At 38.4% G+C, this 25,068-nt stretch overlaps 1 protein-coding gene across 1 annotated transcript; it reads right to left on the reverse strand.

The window, feature by feature from the left end:
* Positions 1 to 17,873: 17,873 nt before the first annotated feature.
* Positions 17,874 to 23,788, reverse strand: LOC141623566 (CRS2-associated factor 2, chloroplastic-like). The gene is made up of 6 exons (XM_074439661.1): positions 23,020 to 23,788; positions 21,444 to 21,571; positions 19,697 to 19,922; positions 19,197 to 19,324; positions 18,751 to 18,880; positions 17,874 to 18,381 (listed from the first exon to the last, which is right to left on the reverse strand). Exons 1-6 carry the CDS (start codon positions 23,726 to 23,728, stop codon positions 17,981 to 17,983), a joined length of 1,722 nt encoding a protein of 573 aa, XP_074295762.1. The 5' UTR covers positions 23,729 to 23,788; the 3' UTR covers positions 17,874 to 17,980.
* Positions 23,789 to 25,068: the final 1,280 nt, after the last annotated feature.

Genomic DNA, 25,068 nt, shown 5'->3' on the forward strand with positions numbered 1-25,068 from the left:
GTGCTTTGATATGGGCGACCCGAACGAGTTAGGTGATCCACATCTTGGTCTTCACCATTTTGGACTATTTCCTTGACTAGGGAGTTTTCAATGAGATATTCGTCCTCATCGTCATCGGCCCAAACCCCATTAACTGCAGCTAGTTCCTTCATTCTCATGATGTCACCTTCTAGTCGTATGATTTGATCGACTAGTTTATCAACCACGGTGACTACTTCTTGCATAGTGGCATTTTGAGAGAAGATCAATGGTACACGTTCTTTAAGTATTGCGTTGGGATTGCGCAAGGTCGTTACCATGCTTTCTAGTTCCCACACTTGTCTATCTACACTCCTTGCCCATGTGATCAAGTCGGAAATGGTAGGGGAGATAGTAGAGTAGAGCCTTTCCTTCTCAATTGCATGAATTTCATTTTCGGTGGGAGAAATGAGGTGTGAGCAATCTAAGGTAGATTCGTCACTTGTAATCACTAGAACTCCAAGAGGATTCTGAGTGTTGTTGGGCTTACCTCCTGGTGGAATTGGAAGTCGACCATCTTCAATCATATCTTGAAGCACGTGTTTCAACTTGTAGCATTTTTCTGTGTCGTGCCCTTTGCCCCTATGGTATTCACAGTATGAATTTTCATCCCAAAACTTGGACTTCCTTTCGGGTTCGGGAGTAGGTCCAATGGGTTGGAGTTTACCTTGCTTCATTAACCTTTTTAGAGCGTTGGAGTACGTATCCCCAAGGTTTGTGAATTTCCTTGGTGGAGTAGTTTTCTTAGATGGCTCGAGAAGGTTAACTTCGTCGGTCTTGCTAGTAGAGCCGTATGAACGACTTGTGGACCCTTGATATCCTCGACCTACCGTTTTGGACAAGAGTCCTTTGCGGATGTCATCTTCAATTCGTGTCCCTAATACGGTTAAGTCCTTGAAAGTCTTGATGTTTTGATATCTCAAATGATTGGCATAGATGGGTTTGAGATTATCCACAAACTTTTCCACAAGAGTAGCCTCCTCCGGGCGTTCAACTAGTTGAGTGCTAGTCAGTCTTCCTCCACCTACTTAGAAAGTCGGTGAATCCTTCTTTGTCATTTTGGGTAAGAACCTCTAGAGTACGCATGTTGACTTGGATCTCGACATTATCCGCATATTGTTTAGAGAACTCGATTGCGGCGTCTTCCCAAGTAGCGACCTTCTTGTGATCTAAAGTGTAGAACCATTGCTTCGGGATGGTGTCAAGAGATGAAGGAAAGATCCTTAAGAACATCTCGGGTTTGATGCCTTTGATAGACATGTAATCCTTGAAGGCGCGGATGTGATTCAAAGGGTTCTCATGCCCTTTGAACTTAGGGATATCCGTCATGCTAAAGTTGGTTGGCAATTTGGAATTGACGGCTTCATACTTGCGATTGTTTTCCCTATAAATGTCATCCCCCTTAAGGTACATCAATTGCTCCTCTAGGTATTGGAGTCTTTTCTCAGCTGCAGTCGTCCCTATGATAGGATTCTCATCCCTAGACTCGTCATCGGAATTACATAGTACTTCACTTTCATGAGGAGGTAACCTTCCCTCCACGGAAAAGATACGGCCTTCGATAAGGTCAAGGCGGGCATATGTTTGGTCTTGGGTAATTTGCATTTGGGCTAGCGCGGCTAGGATTCGATCATTACTATCTTGAATTTGTTGGAGATTCGTTTCATCACTTGATCCGGGCATCTTGGAAACTGGATAAGAGATCGACGACGAATCAAAACACGATCGACCATTCTATCACACTTGCTAAAAGAGGAAAAGTTTTGACTCGTGAAGTGGGTGTGTGCCACTTGTGTTGAGTGAGTTTTGAAGAAAGACAAGGTCTTTGAAAATGTGTGTCCTAGTCAACTGTAGTGTAGTTGTAGGAGTGGAATCGAAGTGAGGCTTTGAAATGGGCTTGTGGCCCGAATTTTGACACGACAAACGGACAGAGTTTTGACCGGATTTTGCGCTAATTGAAGGCCCTTTTTTTTTCGAAATTTTGTTTTGAAATTGGGTTTTGATTTTTGAAAATTCGTCATGATTTTGTTTAGAAGTGGTGATCACATAAGGTTTACACATTTATACAAGCATTATAACGGGATGCTGAGTGCATTTAGAAGGGTTTTGGTTTAAAGGGTGGGTTGCCATACCGAACCATCAAACCCGAAGTCTGTGGAGAGGCTCGTGCCAAACAAGAGTAAGGCCGATTCCTAGTCCATTTCCTCAAGTAGTGAAGGCCCTAGATACAAACAAGAGTAAGCATCATGGTATGGATGACGTCAATCGCTATCCATCCTTAGGCCCAAATAAGAATTAGGACCGTTTAGACGGGACGATTGGTCGAATGGGTTGGGTTGGGCCTAGGAAGGCCGAATTAAACGGTCTAGGAAGACCGAGTTATGAAAACCGACAATTGTCTTGTACAAACTATTCCCTAACCTTGTTCAAGTTTCACCCTTGGCTACACGTAAGTGTATTTCCCCAGTGGGGTCGCCAAACTGTGGACAGCGGGCCGCCCACGGGGGCGCTTGGTGAGAAACGAAACAAGCGTTTGCATTTTGTATGGAGTCGCCACCAATTTTTATGGGAAATTGGAACCGTTCGAGTACCTCGTGTCATGTCAAGACACAAAGTAGTGACATGAACACTAAGCAATCGTTACCCTTAGCATTCTATGTCTAGAATGACTCTCGTGGATGCCAATGAACACGGGTGCTCACGGAGATCTGGAGTAAGGGGTGAGGGTACGTATTAGGAAGCTCTTTTGATCGAACACCTAATCCCGCCCGCCTCGATAGCGGCCTCTACTAATGATTAGGGAAGTTATTCGTACTCGATATATCGTCGGTTATATGCATGCAATGCAACATCCATTAAATTAATCCTAGCATGTGAGAATTAACTAAGTCGGTGAACAATTAATTTAGCAAACAATTGCGTCGAAGTAGGATTTAATGTTCATTTACATGTGAGAACATACAAATGATAAAAGAAATAATTATAAATTACAATAATGAAAATTACATTAATTACATTGGAATAGGCGATTTATGTCGAAAATACCTTCAAAACGGATAATTTGAGAAAACAAATAAAAGAAAGAAAGAAAGAAATTAACGAACAGGACAGAAGTGATAATACGGATAATAGTTAATTAATATGTAAGCTAATTAAACTAGGTCAAGCGAAACGGAGTTCGGGGACGAAATCATCTGGAGAACAGCGCAGAGATCGCGCCCTCGGAAGAGGCGCGGCGATTGCGCGTCTGTTCAAGGGTGAGTTCTGGCGTAGCGAGCGCAAACCGTTAATTTGAATTGATGAATTTAATGATGGATTAAAATATTTACTCGGACGGAAGTGATTAATAGGTTAATTACATGTGAATGATGGTCATAAAAGCGATAAACATGGATGGGATGAACCGGAAACGGATTATTTACATGAAATTATGATGAAAATATTAATGAGTCCTCTATTGAAATAAGTCAACTAGGCCAAATACAACGGATATACAACGAATATGTGACGAACATGCGAGTAAACAGACTAAACTATATCAATGACGAATTCCAGAAACTTAATATGAACAAATTGAATTTCTAAAATCTGGGTTTGAATTTAATGACGAAAACCCGCAAATATGGATTATTAGGGATTTAAGTCGGATTTATGATAAATTAAAACATACTAATGATGGTTATGATACACATGTAATTTATATGTTATCATGACGAAGAATTAACAGACGAAACAAACAAAGGAAAGAATTTGAACACGAATTACAGAGGACAAACGAAGAAGAAAGGAAGCAGGAACTGCGGCAGCCTCACGAAGAGGCGCAGCAGCTGCGCTCCTTTCAAGAGGCGCAGCGATTCTTTGCTGCGTCCTTTCTCGACTTGATTTTACATCGGAAATCCAAAAACAGAGTTTTAACAAAGGGTTTTAGAAATCGGTTTTAACGGTATTTTCGACATAAACCTTACATTAATGATTATACAATAATTAAAATACAATAAATAAATAAGGATTATACACCCTCAGACTTACATGTTGACGAAACGAGAAGAACTAAGATATCGATTAGTGATGCTCGACGCGAATGCAAAGAGAGTGCCCTCGTAAGAGGAAAACGATTGATTAAATAAATTGATTATTGTGTAGTTGGTCAAATTGGTCGGTCATGCAACGGAGAGGCTGGTACCCGGAAAGATCCGAGCTTACGTGGTCGAAAGTTCAAGCACGTAGGCGCCAATAAGTAAGAACAAAGTCTAGAATGCAAAGGGAGAAGAGAAGGGCGGACACTCGCGTGAGAAATATGAGGAACGAAGGCTCCTATTTATACTAATCACATGAAGGAATTAGGGTTTCGGAGACTCTTTGGAAGTGAATCTCGGAAAGATATGAAAAAGATACGTGAAACATGCAGAAAAGGGCCTGAGAAGAGGCGCAGCAGCCACTGCGTCTCTTGGAAGAGGCGCAGGCCTTTCTTGCGTCTATTCCCTGGAGGTTTCCTCCTGTCAAGCAAGATTTCGCGTTTGAGTTATGGTAGGACGGAAATAATTCGAATATCTTTAATATCTTATATGAATATTACGGGATATTATTTGCCAAAAGATAAAATTTATGAAATTTGGAATAGAAATATCCGGAACATTCCAGAACATTCTGACTCGGGATTTAACAGTTATCAGGAAATGGAGACGGTTTTTGACCCGGACTCCGAATGTACTCTAATTACTGCCAAAACGACCGTATCGGTGCGTAGATGACATCTAAGAGGTAGACATTTAATATTTGAGCAATCACTTGACGATAATCTTACGAACTGTCATAAATCGTTCCGCGTATCAAACATGCGGCCCAATCATCACCGGGTGGTTTGCGGGAGGTGCAGAAACGAGGTATCTACAGGAGGACATGTTTTACACCATTGAATTTAAAAGTGAGGTGGAGAATGATCAAACTCTTAACGAAAGGAATGAGCTCAAAGATGAGAGCTATCTTGATAAGGGCAAGGCAATGAGTGGCCTTGGCCCTAGATTGTGGGATCCCGGTTAGTTTTGGGACCAAGCTTAGGTTTGGGGGTATCCTTAATACCGCGCTTCTTGGGAGGCAACCCAAGCTTTTTATACATTCTTTTTCTTTTTGATAATTTTTTATAAAAACACAAAAACATGTTCTTTTCTTTGAAAAAAATTGAAAACCAAAAACATGCATTTAATTTCAATTTCCTCCACACATTTGTTTCTTTTGAAACATAGTAAATGAATAAGTGTGGGGAGGGCCTAAAAAAAACCAAAAACACGCATTTTCAATTTTTAATTTCCTCCACACATTTATTTCCATTTGGAACTCATGTAAATAAATAAGTGTGAGGAGGAAATTCATATATTCAAAAAACACAAAAATATGTCATCTTTATTTTCAAAAAACAAAAATACCAAAAATATGTTATTTTTATTTTCAAAAATTGAAAATTAAAAAAATATGTTCCTTTCTTTTCCCTATTCTCTCCCTAGACTTATTCCATTGGAGACTTACTCGGGGACGAGTAATGTTCAAGTGTGGGGAGGGAAATATCCACTTTGTGAATAATTGTTTATATTTGTATATACCTTTAAATGTGATAAAAATTCAAAAACATGTTCTTTAATTTCGAAAAATTCAAAACCACCAAAAATATGTTGTTTATTTTTCTTTTTTCTCTCCCTATACTTTGTTCCATTGAGGACAATGTAAATTTAAAGTGTGGGGAGGGAAATATCCACTTTGTGAATATTGTCTATATTTGTTCATATCATTATATACTTGTAAATTTAACAAAATGCAAGAAAATGCCTAAAAATTGAAAAATTTCTGAAAAATACAAAAATATTGCATTGTATATATATGTTTGGCTAACCTTTGGCATATGCATCTACCATTTGAGGCAAGAAGGAGCTAGAAGTTGCTTGGTAAACTCGTTCTAATCTCTTACTCTTTTTATATCTTATATATTTGAAGGAGAATGGGATTTTGTGCCTTGGATGTTCCCTTGGGGAACTTGTGGATTGTTGGTGTTGATGTGTTGCTAGGATTAGTCCAAATTGTTGCATGTTTACCTTATGTTCATTTCCATTTCTCGCATGCATTTGTTTCACATGTATATATATGTTGTGTTCCCTTCTTGTTGCATTGAGTTTGTATATAAAATTTTGAACAAAATTTGGTCTAGGAAGGGAGTATGATACCCTCTATGATGATATTGTCTAGGTCGTGTCTTTCCCCTCTTAGTGGCTTGCACCTTGTGACCTCCTTGTTAGGGTGTTTGCTTGCAAATACCCGGAAATGAGGCTAGACCAGGAAAGTTTTGACCACCGTGTGAGACCAAGACCGTAGACTAGGCCTAGATTTCGACATAGCTACTTTCATGTGAGGTTTAGAGCCTCCTTGGGACCGGTACATCCATACCCGGTCTCCCTTAGGTGTGAGTAGGCTCCTTGCGTGGCATGTCACATCACGACGCACAAGCATGGCGTCCTTTCCTTTTTAGACCATGAGATGTTCATTTATGTGCATATTTTGAAACAATTAGTTGCATTTCACTTTTTAGCCTCACATTGCCAAATAAGCCTAATCTTTCGACCCTTTAGACTAGGTCCTATTTTGCTAACCCCTTTTGAGCTTGAACCTCTCTTTTGGCACCTACAAAACTAGCTACATACCATAAACAACCTTCCCTTATCAAGAAAGTTGCTTACATGTTGTTGGCTGTATGAAGAAGGGTGTTTTGAGTCCTAGTTGATGATTTGAGTCGGGATAATTGCCTTCATTTGGTTGGTTTGGATAAAGAGGTTTTGAAAAAGAAAAGAAAAGAAAATAGAAAAATAGAAAAATGTAATGAAAAAGAAAATTTTTTTGCACAATTACTTTGTTTGATGAGAAAAAGCCAAGCAACATTCCTTCATCAATGGAGTAGAAAAAGGCGTTGCAAGAATAAAAGGGCATTTGATGTTTTTCCTAAGTGAGTCGGGTTTACACAATTTTTGCTTGATTTTGGCAAGCCAATTTCTTGTTAGGGTGTAGACGTTACTCATTGGTTTCAATAAGGTGATAATTTTTGTGTTTTTCCAAAGTGAGTCAGGTTTGCATAAATTCGGGAAACCAATTTTTGTTAGGGTGTAGACGTTACTCATTTGTTGTAATAAAGTGGAAGAGATGGAATTTTGGCAACTTCTTGATGTGTACCTCCACATTTTCCCAAAATGGTGCTTACACCAACCCCGTTTCGACCCATCACCTAGCCCCGTTACAACCCTTGTTTCTCTTTATGCATGTTTTCCCTTTTTTTTGCATCTCATAAATAGTCTTGTAGGAGAGGATTCCATGTTAGATTGCGGGTATGTCTCGGAAGTCGAGTAGTTGAGTGATTTTGGTTACTTTTTGCACAAAAATCACCCGTTCTAAAAAGAAAATGAGAGACTAGTGAAAACCGTGAGGATGTCGGTAGTCTTGGTCCCCTTAGTCATGGGTCAATTTAGTTGAATCTTGCGTGTGTCGTGTAAATCTTGAAGATTAGGCTTTGCTTCCCCCTTTCCCGCCTTTGAATCTGTTTCCTAGGCATTTGGTTGTCATATTGAGGTTGCTTGAGCCACCACTAGGGCATTGACACCCCGCCAAGACTATGAGACGGTATCTCCCGACCAAAACCTTTAATTGTTCAAAGCAAAACGGCCGCTAGATGAGGAAAGCGGTATGATTTTTGTGATGCATCATATATGTTGACTTGTGCTTAATTGATTGATTGCATCAAAAATTTTCCGCAAGCCCCCACTTGCCTTGCATCGGAATGCATACCTCATTGTGTTTCGGTGTGAGTTCAAGGGACGGAGGAGGCCCGTTAATTGCCTTTCATCGGATATTATTTGTTTAGATAGTACTTTTATATTACGGGTCTTAGACTAATTTAATGAGCTTACTCCAGGACGAGTAAAGTTTAAGTGTGGAGAGATTTGATAAGTAGCATTTTAGTCGTATTTTACCCATACTTTTACTCTTACTCAACTCGATTTTGTGTGCGTTAAATGTTTAAATAGCTCATTTAATTACTAATTTATAATAATTCGTCGTATTAGTTAAATTTAATAATTAGTCGGTTTTATATAATATTAGTATTATTAGTATTAATTTATTGTTTGTAAATTGTAGATGAGGCGGAAAGTAAGGAGCAAATCGGGTCGAAACGGAAATGAGACGGGCCAAGAGCAAAGCGAGATCAAATGAAAAACCAAAATTAAAGTCAAAGGTTGACTTTGACCTTTCCCATTCACCATCAATTTACTCACCATCATCACCTTCAATTCACGACAGTCATCACCATTTTCTTCATCACCAGCAACTTCATCACCAGCGACATCACAGCTCGACTTTCATCATTCACCATTATCACGCACCAACTCCACCTTCATTCAGCTGCACCAACTTAATCACCAAAACAAACACTTAATCCTCACCATTTCCACTTTCATTCACTTCCACCTCCATTAACAAACCTTCATCACCATTCACGCACCATCCCGAGCTGCCCAGAAATTAGCCTATCAACATTCCACCATTTCATCAATCATTTCCGCCATTTCCATTCATCAACACCTCCCCTGCATCTCCACCATACTCGACCTCCATCGTCATCACCATTCCGTCACCCATCTATACAACACCAGCACGACATCACCATTCACACTATCAACATCACCATTTTCGAACTCCAATCCAACCTCCATGAAACCTGTCACCATTATTCATTTTCACCTTCATCACCATTGTCGACATACCCCGATCACCATTCGTGACCACCCCTGCTTCTCCGTACCTCAACAACTTCAAGCTACCATTCGTGCACCACCAAAGCAAGGACCACCGGAACTCTACTTCGCACCATCAACCCAGAAACCCGACGACCAACAGCAGCCATCAGTTTCACCTCCTTTTAAACAAACCCGCGAAAACCAACAACAACAACTCAATCTACTCTCTGCCGGCCAACCGGCAGCCAACACCCACACCGGCTGGGAACACATCAATATTTTGGTCCAATTTATTATGCACTCGCTACCGGTCATGACCCCGGCAGCCGACGTACCGGCACAACGCACCTTTTCAACATCTCGCATCAACTACTGCTGCTCTCTACTGGTCAACCGGCAGCCGTCGTACCGGCATAACGCACATCACATTAATTTATGTCCCTTGCTTCATTGCCCTCGCTACCGGCGTAAAGCCCGGCCGCCGGTGGACTGGCAGAACACCCTTTTGGTGATTTTGAGTCCCGTTTTTCCCCTTCCCCTTTTTGGTTTTTTCCCTTTTGTTTGTTTCAGTGAGATGTGTCGAAATTTTGGGGGTGGATGAGTTTTGTTATTATTATTATTACTATCATTATTATTAGTAATTAGTAATTAGTAATATTATTAATTAATAAATTAGTATATAAAGACCTTACCACATTACACTACCTTTTATGAGTTTACCTTACATTAGATAGAATTAGACTAGTTAGTTCATTCTCTCCTCTCAACATTTTGTAGAACCCTAATATTTACTCTCTCATTTTCATTCAATAAAAAGTTGTAATCTTTCTTTAATTTTAGTTTAGTTCTTCCTTTGTTCATTCAAGTTCTTCATCTCTCATTAGTATACAATTAGTCATTTGGGTTATATTTGAAAATTTGAAGAAATTCATTCTTCCATTATTATCCAAGCTTGTTCCTTTCCTCTTATTTGGTATAATTCTCATCTTTTATTTGCATTTATTTTCATTTGTTTACATTTCTTATGTTGGTTAATTGTTATTCATTCAAAGTTTCCATCTTTATCAATTTTACAATGTTTACTTGTGTATTGTTGGAAATTGTTGGTGATTTCTCATCCATGAACATGAGTGAGTAGTCTCATCTAGAGTTTAGGGGGATCTTGGGTCATTAATGGGTGTAAAAATGGGTTATTAACATTTGGAATTGGGTGATTACTTGGTAATTACTTTCATGCATATGAAGTGCTCGATGAAATGTTTGAACGAAAGTTGAATCTCTCATTGGCATGTTTAACTTGTCTTGGTGCTTAAGCTATTGGATGGTCTTTATGCTATGATTAGTAGATCGATCGGTCTTGTTCTCATGCATATTAAGTGTTCGTAGAATAGTTTGAACGAAAGTTTAACTCTTTCTTTGACATGTTTGGCTTGTCTTGATGCTTATGCTATTGGAAGGTCTATATGCCATGTTAGTATTGAGTTCATATTAATTAAGTGACAACTTGTTAATGAACTCGAGGTGACTAGGAAATTAGTCTTAATTCCTTGACCATTGTCATCACCCATGTCTTGTTTTGATCTTGTTTTATACCCTCCTACCCAAGTGAACCCGAAGACTCTAGTTCTTCCATCAATTGAATACAATCCCATTTAGTTTAATTTAACTTGTTTGCCTCTTAGTTTTAGATAAATCAACATCTTACTTTTATTTGGCTAAACTAAAGACTTAAACAAACCAAGTATCTAACCCCCGCCATCTTTGTGTTCGACACCCGAATAAATACTACTTTTATTTGGTTCTTTATAAATTGTTTTTGGTACCGGAAGTGACGACAAAACCTGGTCATCAATCGTAGGATTGTTTTTTTAAGGCATTGTTTTGTTTACCATCGCTTTTAATCATATGTTAGATTTATGTACTCCGTATAAGTTAGTAAATAATGGATAACAGAGGAAGTCTAACGAATAACGCTACAACCGCCTGTTACCGCAAATTTTGTTGAGATGGCAACATAATCTTTCCCATGCTGAAAATGATATAAGACATGTACATCATTGTCTTAGTAAGTATTAGCCCCATAGAAATCACGACATAAATTATATTAGCATGTTTGTCTTGTTGGTTTTAGACTCAGAGTGATGTATGGACAATTATAGCGCGCCTTGAAGGAGACGACGATTAGAAACACATAGGGTATAAGATGGATATACCAGGTGCATATGAAATCTTCTCAGTGAGTTACTAAACTTATTATTTGGTTAGATTTCTGGTAGATACATTTTGCTACATGATCTAAATAATAATCAGGAATGCTAAATTGTCAGAGAGAGAGGATATTGTTGGTTGAGTGGTTGATACAGCGGTGTTGGTGCTTCCTATTGCCACATGTATTATCTTATGACTGTCTCATACTCTCATATTACAGTCTCTGCATGTCTAATATCAACTCTTAGATTGTCAATACTAACCGTCAAGTGTAGAAGAAATGACTAATTTAGCTCCCTATTCCAATATGAATGTGATACGAGTGTCAAATATCGCTTCCGCATTTTAAATTCGTATTATAATGTGGTTACATCCTATGTAGTTTCCAGGTTGCACAAGAAGGCGGTCTTCTGTCACGAATTTAGACAGCACAAATGGTACATACATCAATGAAAAACGGGCACTACTTGGAACAACTGCCATTGTATTGCCCGGGAGCTTGCTCGCATTTGGTAACTATTATCCTTGCCATAGTTCAATTACAAGTTTCAATATTAATTGACTTCACGAAGGAAGTAACAAATGAGTCATCTAAGCTTGGTATGGTTCAACTGTACAAGCAATTTGAGTCGAGAGATTTTGGATATGTTTGCATGTGATTGGGGTTGAGTCATGTTTTGTTCAAGTATGTGTTATTATCGAGCCGGTAAGAGGTAAGGGGTAATATAGGGAGATAATTTCAAATTTAATTTGAGGTACATCTTGCTTCCAGTTTTGCCCTGGTTTCTAACAATTCCCTCTTCGAGTCTTTTGACGTGTATATGTATACTTAAGAACATGTGGTCGATGTGGTATGTCAGACTTGTGTACATTTAAACCTTAGGCTAAGAATAGGTTTCTTAATTTTGCATAGTTCAGTAGTAAATCTCTTGTTCGGTGGAAGTTTATCATCATAGGCGAACTCCTATTAATTTAAGAATTAGGGACCTATGAAAGTTACCCTTTTCTTATGATGCCTTTGTTCATTATTTTCTTAAAGAGTTGACCTTGTCACATTTTATCCTGTTTATTTGCTTAAAGCTAACGTTGATTATGATTTTAGATGCATGTGGGTGCAACTGCATCAGGCTCTTTTGGTACAGACTAATTTCTAGAAAAATGTGACCAAGGCCTCTAATTCCTAGCAATTGTAAATATGAGTTCTTTTAGTACATACTAGGATACATACTAATTTAGTTATTCTCGAAAGAGAGGATCATGGTTTATTCTCTATTATGAGTTTACTGAGTAAAACGTAACTAAGGCCTCCGATTTCTAGCAATGTAAATCTTTGGTTAGTAAAACATGATCATGTACTTGGTTTGTATTAGAGAATATTAGGTAGAATATTATATATATTAGGAATATTAGGAAAATATATTATGGTTAAGATAATATATTTGTTAGGATATTATTGAAGTGGAATATACTTGGATTATTCCCCAAGGCATTCTACTATATAATGTAATCGTTTCAGTCAATAATGATCACCTCATTCAGTTATATCTCTCCTCTATTATTAACATGGTATCAGCTTAATCGATCCTCTCAAAAATCCTTCCGCTTGAAATAACCCGTTTTTAATTCGCTGGCCGGAGATGACGGTCTTATACCATCTCCGGCTGGTATTCTCGTAGAATAGTAGTGTCTTAAGTTTGTCATTTAGAAATATTAGGAATTTATTACTCGTATTCAATAAAAGGGACCCACCACTATTCCCAAAGGCCAAAACCAGTATGAAAACCCCTCACCCAAAACATTCGTCTTCTTCCGTAATACACGGCTACCATCATCAACCTCCATTAAACACAGCAATACCCCACCAACCCCTACCACATCACCTCAGTCCTACTACCGCATTTGGCTTCTCCGTCCACGACCTCCCTGCCCTCTTCCGCCTACCCCGCCCCTAAACCACCATCTTCGCCGCCCCTAACCTTACCCACACCTAGGCCTATATTGTTCTATTAAGAATAATTCTAAATTCTCTATTATACCTTCCATCCGCACAAATTTAAATTACTTGTTGACTTGCCTCCGTCGATATCGCCGAGTTGATTCTGTCCACGTCAACCCCGCTCTCCGACTTGATGTTGTCCTCTGTTGTTTCGGCAACCCCAATGCCTTGTTGCTTCGGCAATCGCCACCTTGCTAAAGCTCCGCCACGTCCCCGTCATCGCCTTCTCCTCGTCCGCCTCGGGTTCGCCCAGCAACCACCCTGCCAAACAAGCCGGGTGGTATGACATTGTCGGTTGTACTACAGCCACATCGAAGAGCCTGGGCGTGTGTTGTGTTTTTGGTTTAGTTTTATTGTTTTTCTTTTAATTTAATTACACTGTTGAGTTTGCTTCGGCCCTCACAGTTTCGGTGTTTTATGAGTTTATTTCGGCCCTCGTGCACCATTTGTTTTGTTTTTTAATTGTCATAATATATTTTCCTAATATTCCTAATATATATAATATTCTACCTAATATTCTCTAATAGTTTGTTTTTAATATTGGTCTTCTGCAATAAATGAACTCATCATTTATTTGTTCTGACAATTTGAGGTGCAATAGCGTGGTGGTGAAGATTAATAGGGTGAATTAAGCTTCCTTTAAGAGTAAACTAAATGTTGTTGAATGGCAGGACCGGTAACTAATAGGTTATAATACGCATCACATGTTGTCCTTCGATAGATTCAGTTGGAGAGGTGATCTATAATGCATATTATATAGTGTATTACATATTATATAGTGAAGCTGCATTCTTAACAGTAAGTCGCTTCTAGAATTATTCTATTTTGTAGAGCTAATAGGGTGTTAAAAGACCCGAGTAAGTATCAAGATAGTAGTTTTTTGAAGAAAAAAAAATGAAGGTAATGGTTTTCAGTTTTATTTTTTGTAAATGGGTCACATTTACTTCGTCTTTACGTTAAGACGAAAAGTTACAGTCTTAAGGGAGCCTTATTGTAAATGAGTCACATTTACTTCGTCTTAAGCTTGAGAGGAAAAGTGATCGTCTTACGGGAGACTTATTGTAAGAAGACATGTTCCCTCTATTTCTTGTTTAAAATGGAGAAGATCCTAAAAACTAAAAAGGAATGAATGAGGATATGTGTGGGATTTAAGTGAAGAAGGGTGGAGGCGAGAGACTGGGAGGTCAAACTGAAATTTCAAAGTAAATTATAAATGGGGGCATAAATTGTTTTCCTACCAGTTCATTAGTTATACACAATGCTAGAAAATTAAGAGCAAAGTAGTGCAATCAAAGCATGCGTGAAGCATTTCATGGGGATTGGTATATCCACACTTGATCAATGATTTTTTATTTTATTCTTACAGGTGATTTTGGTGGAACATACTTGCAATTTCATCTCTTTTAAGAGCTTCTAGAATCCTCAAAGACAAACGTGTTGTGTTTCCATCCGTCAACGTTCATTTTGTCCTCTCGTATTGTTATCAGGCTCTTTATGCCCGTTTGACCCAAAAAAAACGATTGTGCCTTAGCGTCGCTGTTATTTCGCCTTCTATTTGCCAGCAACTATTCTCTAATTAGTTGGAATTAGATATCGTGTTTTCAAGAAATTTCGCCAATTATGTAATAAATACTATGCTTGTTCGACAAATTCTAAATATATGATGGATCTTGTCCATTTCTATTAAGATAATTCCGAGTAACTTACACTTAACATTTTGATAAATTAGGGCACCGCATCCGAAGGGCGTGGTGCAACGACTAGTCACTAAAAATGACTCATACTTGCAAATTTTGGTTACTCCGTATAAAAAAGTTACTGGATGAAGTCAATGTAAGAAAAAAAAAATGATGATAGGATGAATATTGTCATCATCCACAGCTCGGGTCCAATTGTACAACCAACCTTTACTGGACGAATGCGACATCAATTCAATCATCAAACTTGAATAAATTACAACACAATGTGGTCGGCACTCAAACATAAGGCCACAACTGACCCATACTTGATATCCAACCGTGCAGATCCTCTGTCCCATTTTATGTCTCATCTTGTGTTCCATTGCTTCTTCTATTGACACATAAGGCCTTTGATATATATTGTTACCATTTTTATTTGTTTATATGTGATGCGTTCAGATTTTAAGGTAGTGGGACACAAAATAAGACATAAAAATGGAACAGGTGATCTTAACTGTCCAACATGGCATCTTCTATCCATAAATCAAACTAAATAATTTCCCCGTCCTCATAAATACATTCATAATCCATCATTAAGTACTCCCTCCATATCACACCAATGGTAATATTGACTTTTTCACACTTGCCAAAACACGTTTTACAACGTAAATATCTTTAGTTACACATTATTAAAAATTATAAAAATTTGATATTTTTATAGCATTCATGACGATAAATCAAACAAGATCTCACATGACTATATTTTGTCTTATAGATTAAGAATAATATCGAAGATTCCCTACGACCATAAATAATGGCAAGATTCTCAATGTTACCATTGGTGTGATATGGACGGAGTATGTCATAAATACATCCATCCATAATCCACTAGATCAGACTAACTATCATTGTCTTCTCTTATTTGTTCTCTCATATACGAAGTTCTTGACTTTCTTTTTTTTTTTTTTTTTTTACAGAGGTGAAAAGATGTATTACATAATGTTCAGGCTGTGTGAGCCTATAATACATCCATTATTTAAAACTAATACAGCATCAGTAAGACAAACTAAAGAAACTAAGGCAGTATGGGATTGAACGGAAAATTGGCCACAAGCGATTGAACCAGCTTCACCATCAGCAGCACAACTGACTTCCAGAAACCATTGGTACATACAAGCCGCAGAGTGACGAAAACAAGGTGTACTTACGCTCTTACGAAAAGAACGTAGAAAGAAAGGGTGAAAAGCAAGACGACGAAGTCTGCCATCGATGGAGATAACTCTCCTACACCATAGAGATCGAACCCTTTGTTCATAAGACCAGCAATCCGAGAGAACCAGCATGCAGAAAGATGAGAACAAGGACAAACCCTCAACCACTCTCCTATCCACAGATTCGAAAAGGCACCGACTTTTAACGAATCCAACCCACACTTGACATAAAGGGGCCATACCAATTTTAATAATTCCATAATTGGTACAAGCACAGACATACAACGACAATCCCGAAATAACATAATCTAGTTGGTTCCAAAAAGGAAGCAAACCCCAAATAGTAGAGGGACAGGACACCCTAGACCAAATGAGGAGACACTTCCTGAAGGAGACCTTTATTGATAGTAAGTAAAGAAAACAAGTAAACATGACACTTATAACCGATAACATGGAAATTAAGAGGAAGACAACCACCACAACCAACCTACCCAATCACCACACAATCCGGCCTATATTGATACTACCCAGACCAACACATTAAACACTGATTAAGACCAAGAGCAAGGATGAAACTCATGTCAATCAACAGATGAAAAAGTCCCTACCATGTCACCAAGAGCAGATCATAGCTCACCCCAATAAAGACATGAAAATGTAGCGTACCAGACTCAATAGAAACACCAAATCCTCAAACGGAACTTAAAACAGACAGACACACCCAAAGTGACCGAGAACCTAAAAAGACACAAACAGACCCGACAATCAAGGGGACATGCAAAACCGAAAAGACACCCGTTTCACCAAACGACACCTCCCAGGACCACCGCCTTACAAGCAACCAGACCACGCTAAAGACGATACTGACGAACACAAGCGAAAAAGAAAAAGGGACTGATTGGTGGGGGGAATGGGGGGATCACCAAATCTGACCCAAAACACAACCACATAGACACATGCAGACAAAACCAAGAAACAAGGAAGCCAAACCAGGGGTGGGGGGAATGGGGGGATCACCACTTGGTTGGAATCCAGACCGACGGTGACAGGACAAGGGGAACGGAGGGACGGAAATGCCAAACGGTCAGATGCATGCAAAATGAACCATAGAAAGACCATCGACACAAAAACCGAGAACCACAAAGGGACATGCAAGACCATCAAGAACCCGGATGAGGAACGGAAACGGCAGCGGTAAGACATGCAACTTACAACAGACTAAATAAGGATCCGACATGGGAAAACAGAATCGGACTAAACTATGATCTGATCGGCGACGACATCGGAGAAACGAAAGCTCATCCGGAGAAGACAACTGGGAATCAAAAGATGAGAGGCCTAATCAGAAGTGAGGGTCCGACCTCCGGGGATGGGCCAAAGCGTGGCCACATCCCCGGAGAGGCAGTAGAATTATAGGGGAAGGTGAAGAGGTAGGCGGCAATGGTGGAACAATATGAAAAGGCTGGGTGTTTTGTGGGATGTTTTTAGGGAGAAAAAAGTTAGAGAGAGAAAGTTACGTTTTGTGTACCAATTGACAATTATGTTACCCCGAAGTACTTGACTTTCATGACCATCATATTACATAAAACGGCTTCACCTAAGATTTTTAAGTGTTTCACATGAGATTTATTATCGTCATGAAAGACCCAATCAAATTATCATACTAGACACTAGACAATATATGACTCACTCTTGATCTTAGAACGAATGGCCGTGGTCATTGTCCGCTCTGATTTATCGCTCCCAACAATATCACCAATCACCAACGTAATCATGAAAAACCAGATTATGGACTCTATATAACACACAGACATAAGAGGCATGCCATTAGACCCCTCACCCCCCCCCCCCCCCCAAAAAAAAAAAAAACTTTTTAATAGTTTACTCTAATGTTAATGTGATCAAGTAAAGGCGCGGGTAGAGCACCATATATACATAAGTGTTTTTAAGGATACGTCAATAAGGTTAAAAGTTAAACAATGAAGGAGCCTCATGTTTGAAGAGTTTATGGACTCTGTGTGTATCGTAATTGGATGTACAGCTTCAGAGTGGTAAGTTACCTGATTAATATTAGGCATAAGAAGCAAAATTATCTCGTCATCATTCATTAACCAGACGCTTTACAATGAGATCAACCGGTAATGAACCTAGTGGGCTCAAAGACTCCGCCTTCTCAAACAATTCATCGTCATCGTCATAATCTTCAACATCATTCTCTTCTTCGTCACTTGACCATTTATCAAAATCTTCATTTTCGGAGACCTGGCCGTCTTTTTCTGAATTAGACATTTTATCCTCATTGGAAACGACTAAAGCAGGATATGAATATTCGGTTGCCTGGATCATTGCCTCAAATTCCTCCACCTTCTCAAGAAGAGCATCTGGACCAAGATTGGTTTGATCTAAGATGAGTGCCTTGTTCGAGTCTATTGCACGTTTCCATAGTGACATCATTCTTGGGCTTGACCGCACTTCAGTAGGACTACACTCAACAGAATCATCTAAATTGCCAATAGAAATTTGATTCGTAAGATTAAGACGTAAAAAGAAATCCTATAGAGTTCAAAAGAAACAGTTGAAAAGGTATGCTAAGTATTCAGCTCTGCCTTGATAGTATGAAAGGTGATGTAAAGTGAGAGGAGTGTTCTTAACAGACAACAGGAAAGTTCAGAAGAAAACTTCTACTTTGATGCACTACGGACCTCGGATTTCACAAATTCAACTTGGTGACCTTTAGCTTGGAGAATTTCAAACATTCAAAATTCATCTAAAATAATTACAGGGTGTTTTTTAAGCGTGATGATGTGTGAAAATAGCATTAAAGGAAGTTAATTGACAACAATACTTCTAAATGTCACTATCAAACATACCTGAATCACTGGGAGCATTTGATGTTGGAAAAATGATAGGTGCATTTGGGTACATGGACTTCCAGTCACGTCCTCTCCACATCAATATTTGTTCTTCTTCAAATGAAAGCAATACGGAGGGAACCAATTCCTGCTCAACACAAGAGGATTTAAAACAAGCAAGTGATCAAAGGCGAGTTTGGGCCAGGCCTAACATTTTTTTTAATGGCGCACTAATATGCGAGCAAACAAGTTTGAGAAGGACTAATGGGGAAATATAATAGTCCGTGCCCGCTTCTTTTGTGGGCAGGAGAGGCCATGTCCAAGGAGCCTTCCACCCTTGAACATCCCTATTTTAATTTTGTTGCCCACTATACAGCAGGGATCACTTGAGAAGTGACGATATGATTAGTTGTAAACATGTACTAGTACAAATTAGAGAACCACAGCTAGGAATCTTCACCCACCATTAACTTCGCTCCAATCCTCTTGTAGTCACTGGGATCCAGTCCTCGGCAGTCAATCTTAACTAGTTCACTTCCTTCAAAAGCTTGTCTCACGTCCTTTACTAAGCTAATATAAACTCCATTTTTTGCTGCAACATAGACAAAAGATGTAAAAATGTCATCGTACACAACACAATAATATATAAACAAACAAATTTGATGATAATTAAAAACCGTGAAAAACAGAAATGCCAAATGCAGAAATATTATTACTAATTACTTCCCTTCAAAAGGAAGCATAATATTCTGAGCCTAAGAATCTGAGTCACCAGACACGTACTTGACTAAACAGAAGGCAGTTGCGTAGTTAAATTACAAGAGGTGAGTTTTTAGATGAATTAAGTACTTGAGTTAATAGGCACGCTCAAGGACATCCAAAGTTAGAGAGGCAGAGAGCTAAACGTATCCATCTCTCAAATCCAAAAGGTCATAAATTCACAGGATATAGAAAGAATTTTTACCAAGTTTACAAATAGGCAAAAGTGCTTTCCCTTTCCGTCTTAACTTATCCGCCTCCTCTTTTGTCAATCCTTCAGGAGCATCCTGGATAAGTTTCGGATAAACCGGGGTAGCCGGCTTCCAAAGCATAACAGGATACTGTGGGCGAGTACGGTAATTGTAATTTCGGCCACGAAAGAGGTAAATTGTACCACCAGCGCGATGAATAATCTTACCCCCTGTTTTATCCTAACATTTGTAAGAAGAGTTTGAGCATCCAAAAGATCAGGATATCATAAAGGGACTGAATTGGAAGTTGAGTGGGCAAAAAAGAACATAGTGCCTCAATCCTAAATTATTCTCCCTATTTGACTTTGTGGTCAACCATGATCAACTTTTACTATTAGTTTCCACATGTATGTAGATGTAACCAGGGTTGCCTAATTCGCTCTAGACCCTAGCGAATCGCGAATCGATACGATCGTATCAATTCGGGATTCGTTAGCGTATCAGTTCGCCCTAATACTGTCAGAATTCGCTCAGATGGAGCGAACTGGAATACTGTGCGAAAACAAGAAAAACTGAGAAAAAAAGTTAAGTAATGAAAGATACTTACATTTTGATATGGTGGAAAATGGAAATGATTCAAAGGAAATTGAGATGAAGGGAGGATCAAGCAAGAAGATGAAGCTGTTGGTCACCATTGATGAATGACGAGCATGGAGGATTAAGGAAGAAGATGAAGGCTCAAGGCTGTTTCAACTGATGAAGAAAAAAAAGTTTATGGGTATTGGGAAGGAGATGAACGGATGAAGGAAGGAGATGAACTGATAAAAAGTTTATGGGTATTGGGAAGGAGATCAGAAGGAGATCAACGGATGAAGCTGATGAAGAAGTTTATGGGAATTGGTAATTTGGGTAGAAAAGTCTTTATTGGGAACTGTAAAGATTTTTTTGTTTTATTGATATTTTATTAATGTGATTGGAAGTTGGAATACTGATTATTGGAAAAAAAAATTTGACTTTTGCTTTTTTTTTTATATTTTCAATCATGAATATCCAAAAATATTTTTTATTTTATTTGTTTTGTACATTAAGCGAATCGATACGAATTAGCGAATTATATTATTTTTAATACGCTAACGTATCGGATACGCTCAATAGAGCGAATCGCGAATTCGTATTACGAATTCGTATCGAACGTATTACGTATTCGGCAACCCTGGATGTAACACATGTTTGATTTACCAAAACAACCGTTTTCATATTGCAGTATCATATTTTAAAGTTGTAAATATTGTATATTGTTAAAACAATGTTGGCGAAAGTCGCCATAATTTGACCAACAAAATCGGATAGAGAAAATATAAATGGGATTGAGGATAACGTTCCTAAACTGTCGACAGCAAATTGCTACTACATAAGAAGATCCTCATCTTCACAAAGATTGAAATTGATGTATGCATTAATGCATTATCACAGACCTGCACTTGATTCACGCACCAACTACATTAACAAAAAGAGTAAAAATTCATGAATAGCAATTGACAAATGTGCCTTTTTAGATTTTCAATCATGCAGAACATGAAAACAATAAGATCTTCAGTAAGTGATGAATGGACAAGTTGTTTCACCCACATAAAAAGAGATGTAGCCATATAGAACTAATTTACGAAAAAATTTGATCACAAATATGAAAGGCTTCAACTCCACTCAAAGTACCTGCATAAAAAGGAATTAACTAAGAAAATGATAGTTCGAAGAGCACACCTCAATACACCTGCACACATTATCCATGTCAACGGTTGGAACACCCTTGCATCTAACTTTACACACTTCCTGCCTCTTCCAATGGCTATGTATCAATTCCAGCATATTGTGCGTCAACCCATCCCTTCCTAAAGACGGCGATGTACAACAATCATAACTTGAAGAGCAAAGTTCACTAAAATGATAGGGAACAAATGTGGTCAAAGAAATTATGCACAATGTCATCTAACAACGAACAACATAATCACATGGCTCAATTAAAAGTTATCTGCTTTAACTCTTTAAACACTCTTTGCAGAGGCCAATAATTGACTATTATCAACTTATATCGATAGGAACTCCATTTTACCAGAAAATTGCTGAAATAAGACAAAGACACTTTAGCTAGAATTCTATTCAGATTATATTCTCTGACTACAATAAATTTTCATATAATCAATTGAATTCGAGTTGAAAAATTCTTAAACATTAGCTACTCAATATACTAACTGTCATTAATACAATAAAATTCCGAAATTTTAGCAAATTGAGCAACCCTCCAAAAGTACCATACACCGGTTTGGTGGCTTTTGAACATTTTCACTAGAGGTGTCATGGATGTATTTCTTGGTACATGCTTTAACAAACTGGTTTATAGACAGTAAGCAAAGTTAGGTATGGTGTACTCCGTATTTGTTACTACAATTCCAAAAATCAAGGAAAGAGAATTGGACTTGAAATACCAATTCTTGTTAATAATAGCCAGATCCAAAAGTTGTAGACTACTCGAACAGCAAGTGCATTCAAAGTTTAGAAGCTATCACATAAATGTTTCCGAGTAATTCCATATTTTCTCATAAAAATCTAAAAACTTACCATCTCAGCAAGAACACACAATTGCATGCCTCAACACCTAAATTTAGTGTTTTTCTTAAACAATTCAGTAAGTGGCGCATTAGTTAGCATCTAATACACCCCATAACCGATAACTTGCCAAAAGCATTAGTGATTCAACATCCCTTAACTAATCTCCATGCTAGAAGTTGTATGCATACAACAAATTTAGTATCAACCCAATAAATTTCTCTACAAAAAACTCCAGCTCTATATAATAAGCTTATCATTGTAGCAAACGCATTACGAATGAATACTTGGATTTTAGCAATTATCTCTTCCATTTCTTATCTATCCATAAGCCACTATACTGCTTAATCTCAAGTGATTCTCTTAAGTATTCGCTGCGGATTCGATAAGATCATGTAGCATAGAACTAATTATCAGGCCTTAAATTGAACAATCCCACTACATAATTGAGCAATCTAAGACAAACCCAACAAAACGAACACCAAAACAAGTAAAAGATACTCCCTCCGTCCCGGTCATTTGTTGTCCTTTGATTTTGGCACAAAGACCAAGGAAAGGGGGAAGGGGCCAATTACTAAATGACATATGGAATAAATTGAATGGGAATGATCAAATAACTCATCAAATTTATTCTTAAAATAGAAAGGACAACAAATGAGTGAGACATGGAAAATGACAACAAATGACCGGGACAGAGGGAGTAATGAGCAAATAAATGAAAAGAAAAACATACCAAGATTAACCTGACGATTATCGGCCAAAAGAGGTTTAACAAAAGCTTTAACCTCAGCTCTAGACAAAGGTTCGCCAAGAATCTCATCTCTACTCCTATCATCCCTCAAAAACTCCCCAAGTTGATGAGGTTTAGCCATGTCAAACCTCTTAACACCCTCAACACCAGGTGGCAAGGGATTAAAAGAATCAAACAACGGTATTTTCTTCTTTTTCAACAACTTCTCTTTCTTACTCAACAACGGGGCTTTACCAGTCCAAGGGCGGGGCATAGAAGGAGGTGCAAAAGGCAAGAAAGCGGGCTCTCGTATAGCGACAGCCTTAGCCTTGGGGGTCTCTGAGTAACTGAATCTGAACTCAAAAGGGGCGCCAGGAAGAAGGTATGACACACCTGAGTCTCCAATGACCACGGCGCGTTCGACACCGGCTTCATGGGTGTCTGAAATGGGATTTGAGGAAGAGGGGATGATGGTTGGGGAGTCGGGGGAAATGGGTTTGAAGTATTTGGTTTTGTTGTGGGGGATTTTGGAGAAAGAAGGGTGGCGTGTTTTGGAGGAGTGTTGTCGTTGTTGTTGTTGACGTTGTTTAGGAGGAGGGTATTTGGGAATGGGGATAGGAGGGGAGAAGGAAGAAGAGGAAGGAATGGAGGGAGAGGTAGTTGGAAGGGAGGAGAACAGGTTGTGGTTTGGAAGGGATGCTATGATTGCCATTCAAATCCAACTTGTGTGTTTTTCAGTGGATTCTGTCTATTAGCTGAGATTATGTTGGAGGGTTTTATCTTCTGCTTTTCCTTATTTCACGATCTTATTAAATGAATTCAGACTTAGCTTTGTTCTTTTGAACTGAAATTATCTAAACTGAACTTAATTGAACTGAATTGAACTGAATTTAATAGAGCTGAACTGAACTGAATTGAACTTAATAGAGCTAAACTGAACTGAACTGAAATAAAATAAAAAAAATTATCAGTTGAAAATAGCTCAATTGAACTGAAATTAAAACAGATGAACTGAATTTAACTGAGCTAAATTGAACGAGTTAAGAGTTAATTTGTGAAAAGATGAGTTGAACTCAACTTAATTGAAATTTAGTCTAAAAGAACAGAGCCATAACCGTTATCTAATTGAGTTTATCCATATTATTTTTAGAGCTTTTACAAAAACTGGATTATATTTTAACTTTTTACATCAAAGCTAAAATTTAAATGAGCCTCAAAAGTTATGTACCTTTACTCATAAACTTTACACTTAAGCTTAAATTTAAAAACTTTAATATAACGCACACAAATTATAACATTAGTTGTAATTACAACTAGTGGTATAGTCTAACTTCTGTCTAGGTTGCTCCAAAACGGACACCGACATTGATACGGACACCTGACACGACATCCCATGAAATTTAGGACATGAGACACGTTATTTAAATTTAATAAAATATTTATTTTATAGTTATAACCGCCCAATTTTTATTTTGTAAAAGTATTTAATATTACACTTAGTGTATGAGTTGACAAGGGATATTCAGGACGACATCCCTTGGTGTATGATGTTTGCTGATGATATTGTGTTGACTGATGAGACGAAAGAGGGGGTGAAGAGAAAGTTGGAATTGTGTAGGCATACTTTGGAGACTCGTGGGTTTAGGCTGAGTAGGAGTAAGATCGAGTATTTGAGGTTTCAGTTCACTGACATGGCGGGGTCGAGATCGACAGAGGCGGGGAGTATTATTTTCGATGGGAATGTTGTCGAGGGGTCAGATTTCTTCAAATATCTAGGATCTATTATTCAAAAAGATGGGGAGTTAAACGGAGATGTGGCTCACAGAATTAAAGCGGGATGGTTGAAATGGAAGAGTGCTCCAGGGTTTTTATGCGATTAAGATATGCCCCAAAGATTAAAGGGAAATTTTTATCGCACGACAATTAGGTCTGCCTTACTTTACGGCTCCGAGTGTTGGGCCGTGAAGCATTGTCACATTCAAAAGATGAGTGTGGCGGAGATGCGTATGTTGAGGTGGATGTGCGGCCATACAAGGAAAGATCGATTAAGAA

This window comes from Silene latifolia, chromosome X (genome assembly GCF_048544455.1).
Source record: "Silene latifolia isolate original U9 population chromosome X, ASM4854445v1, whole genome shotgun sequence".
NCBI classification, from domain to species: Eukaryota; Viridiplantae; Streptophyta; class Magnoliopsida; order Caryophyllales; family Caryophyllaceae; genus Silene; species Silene latifolia.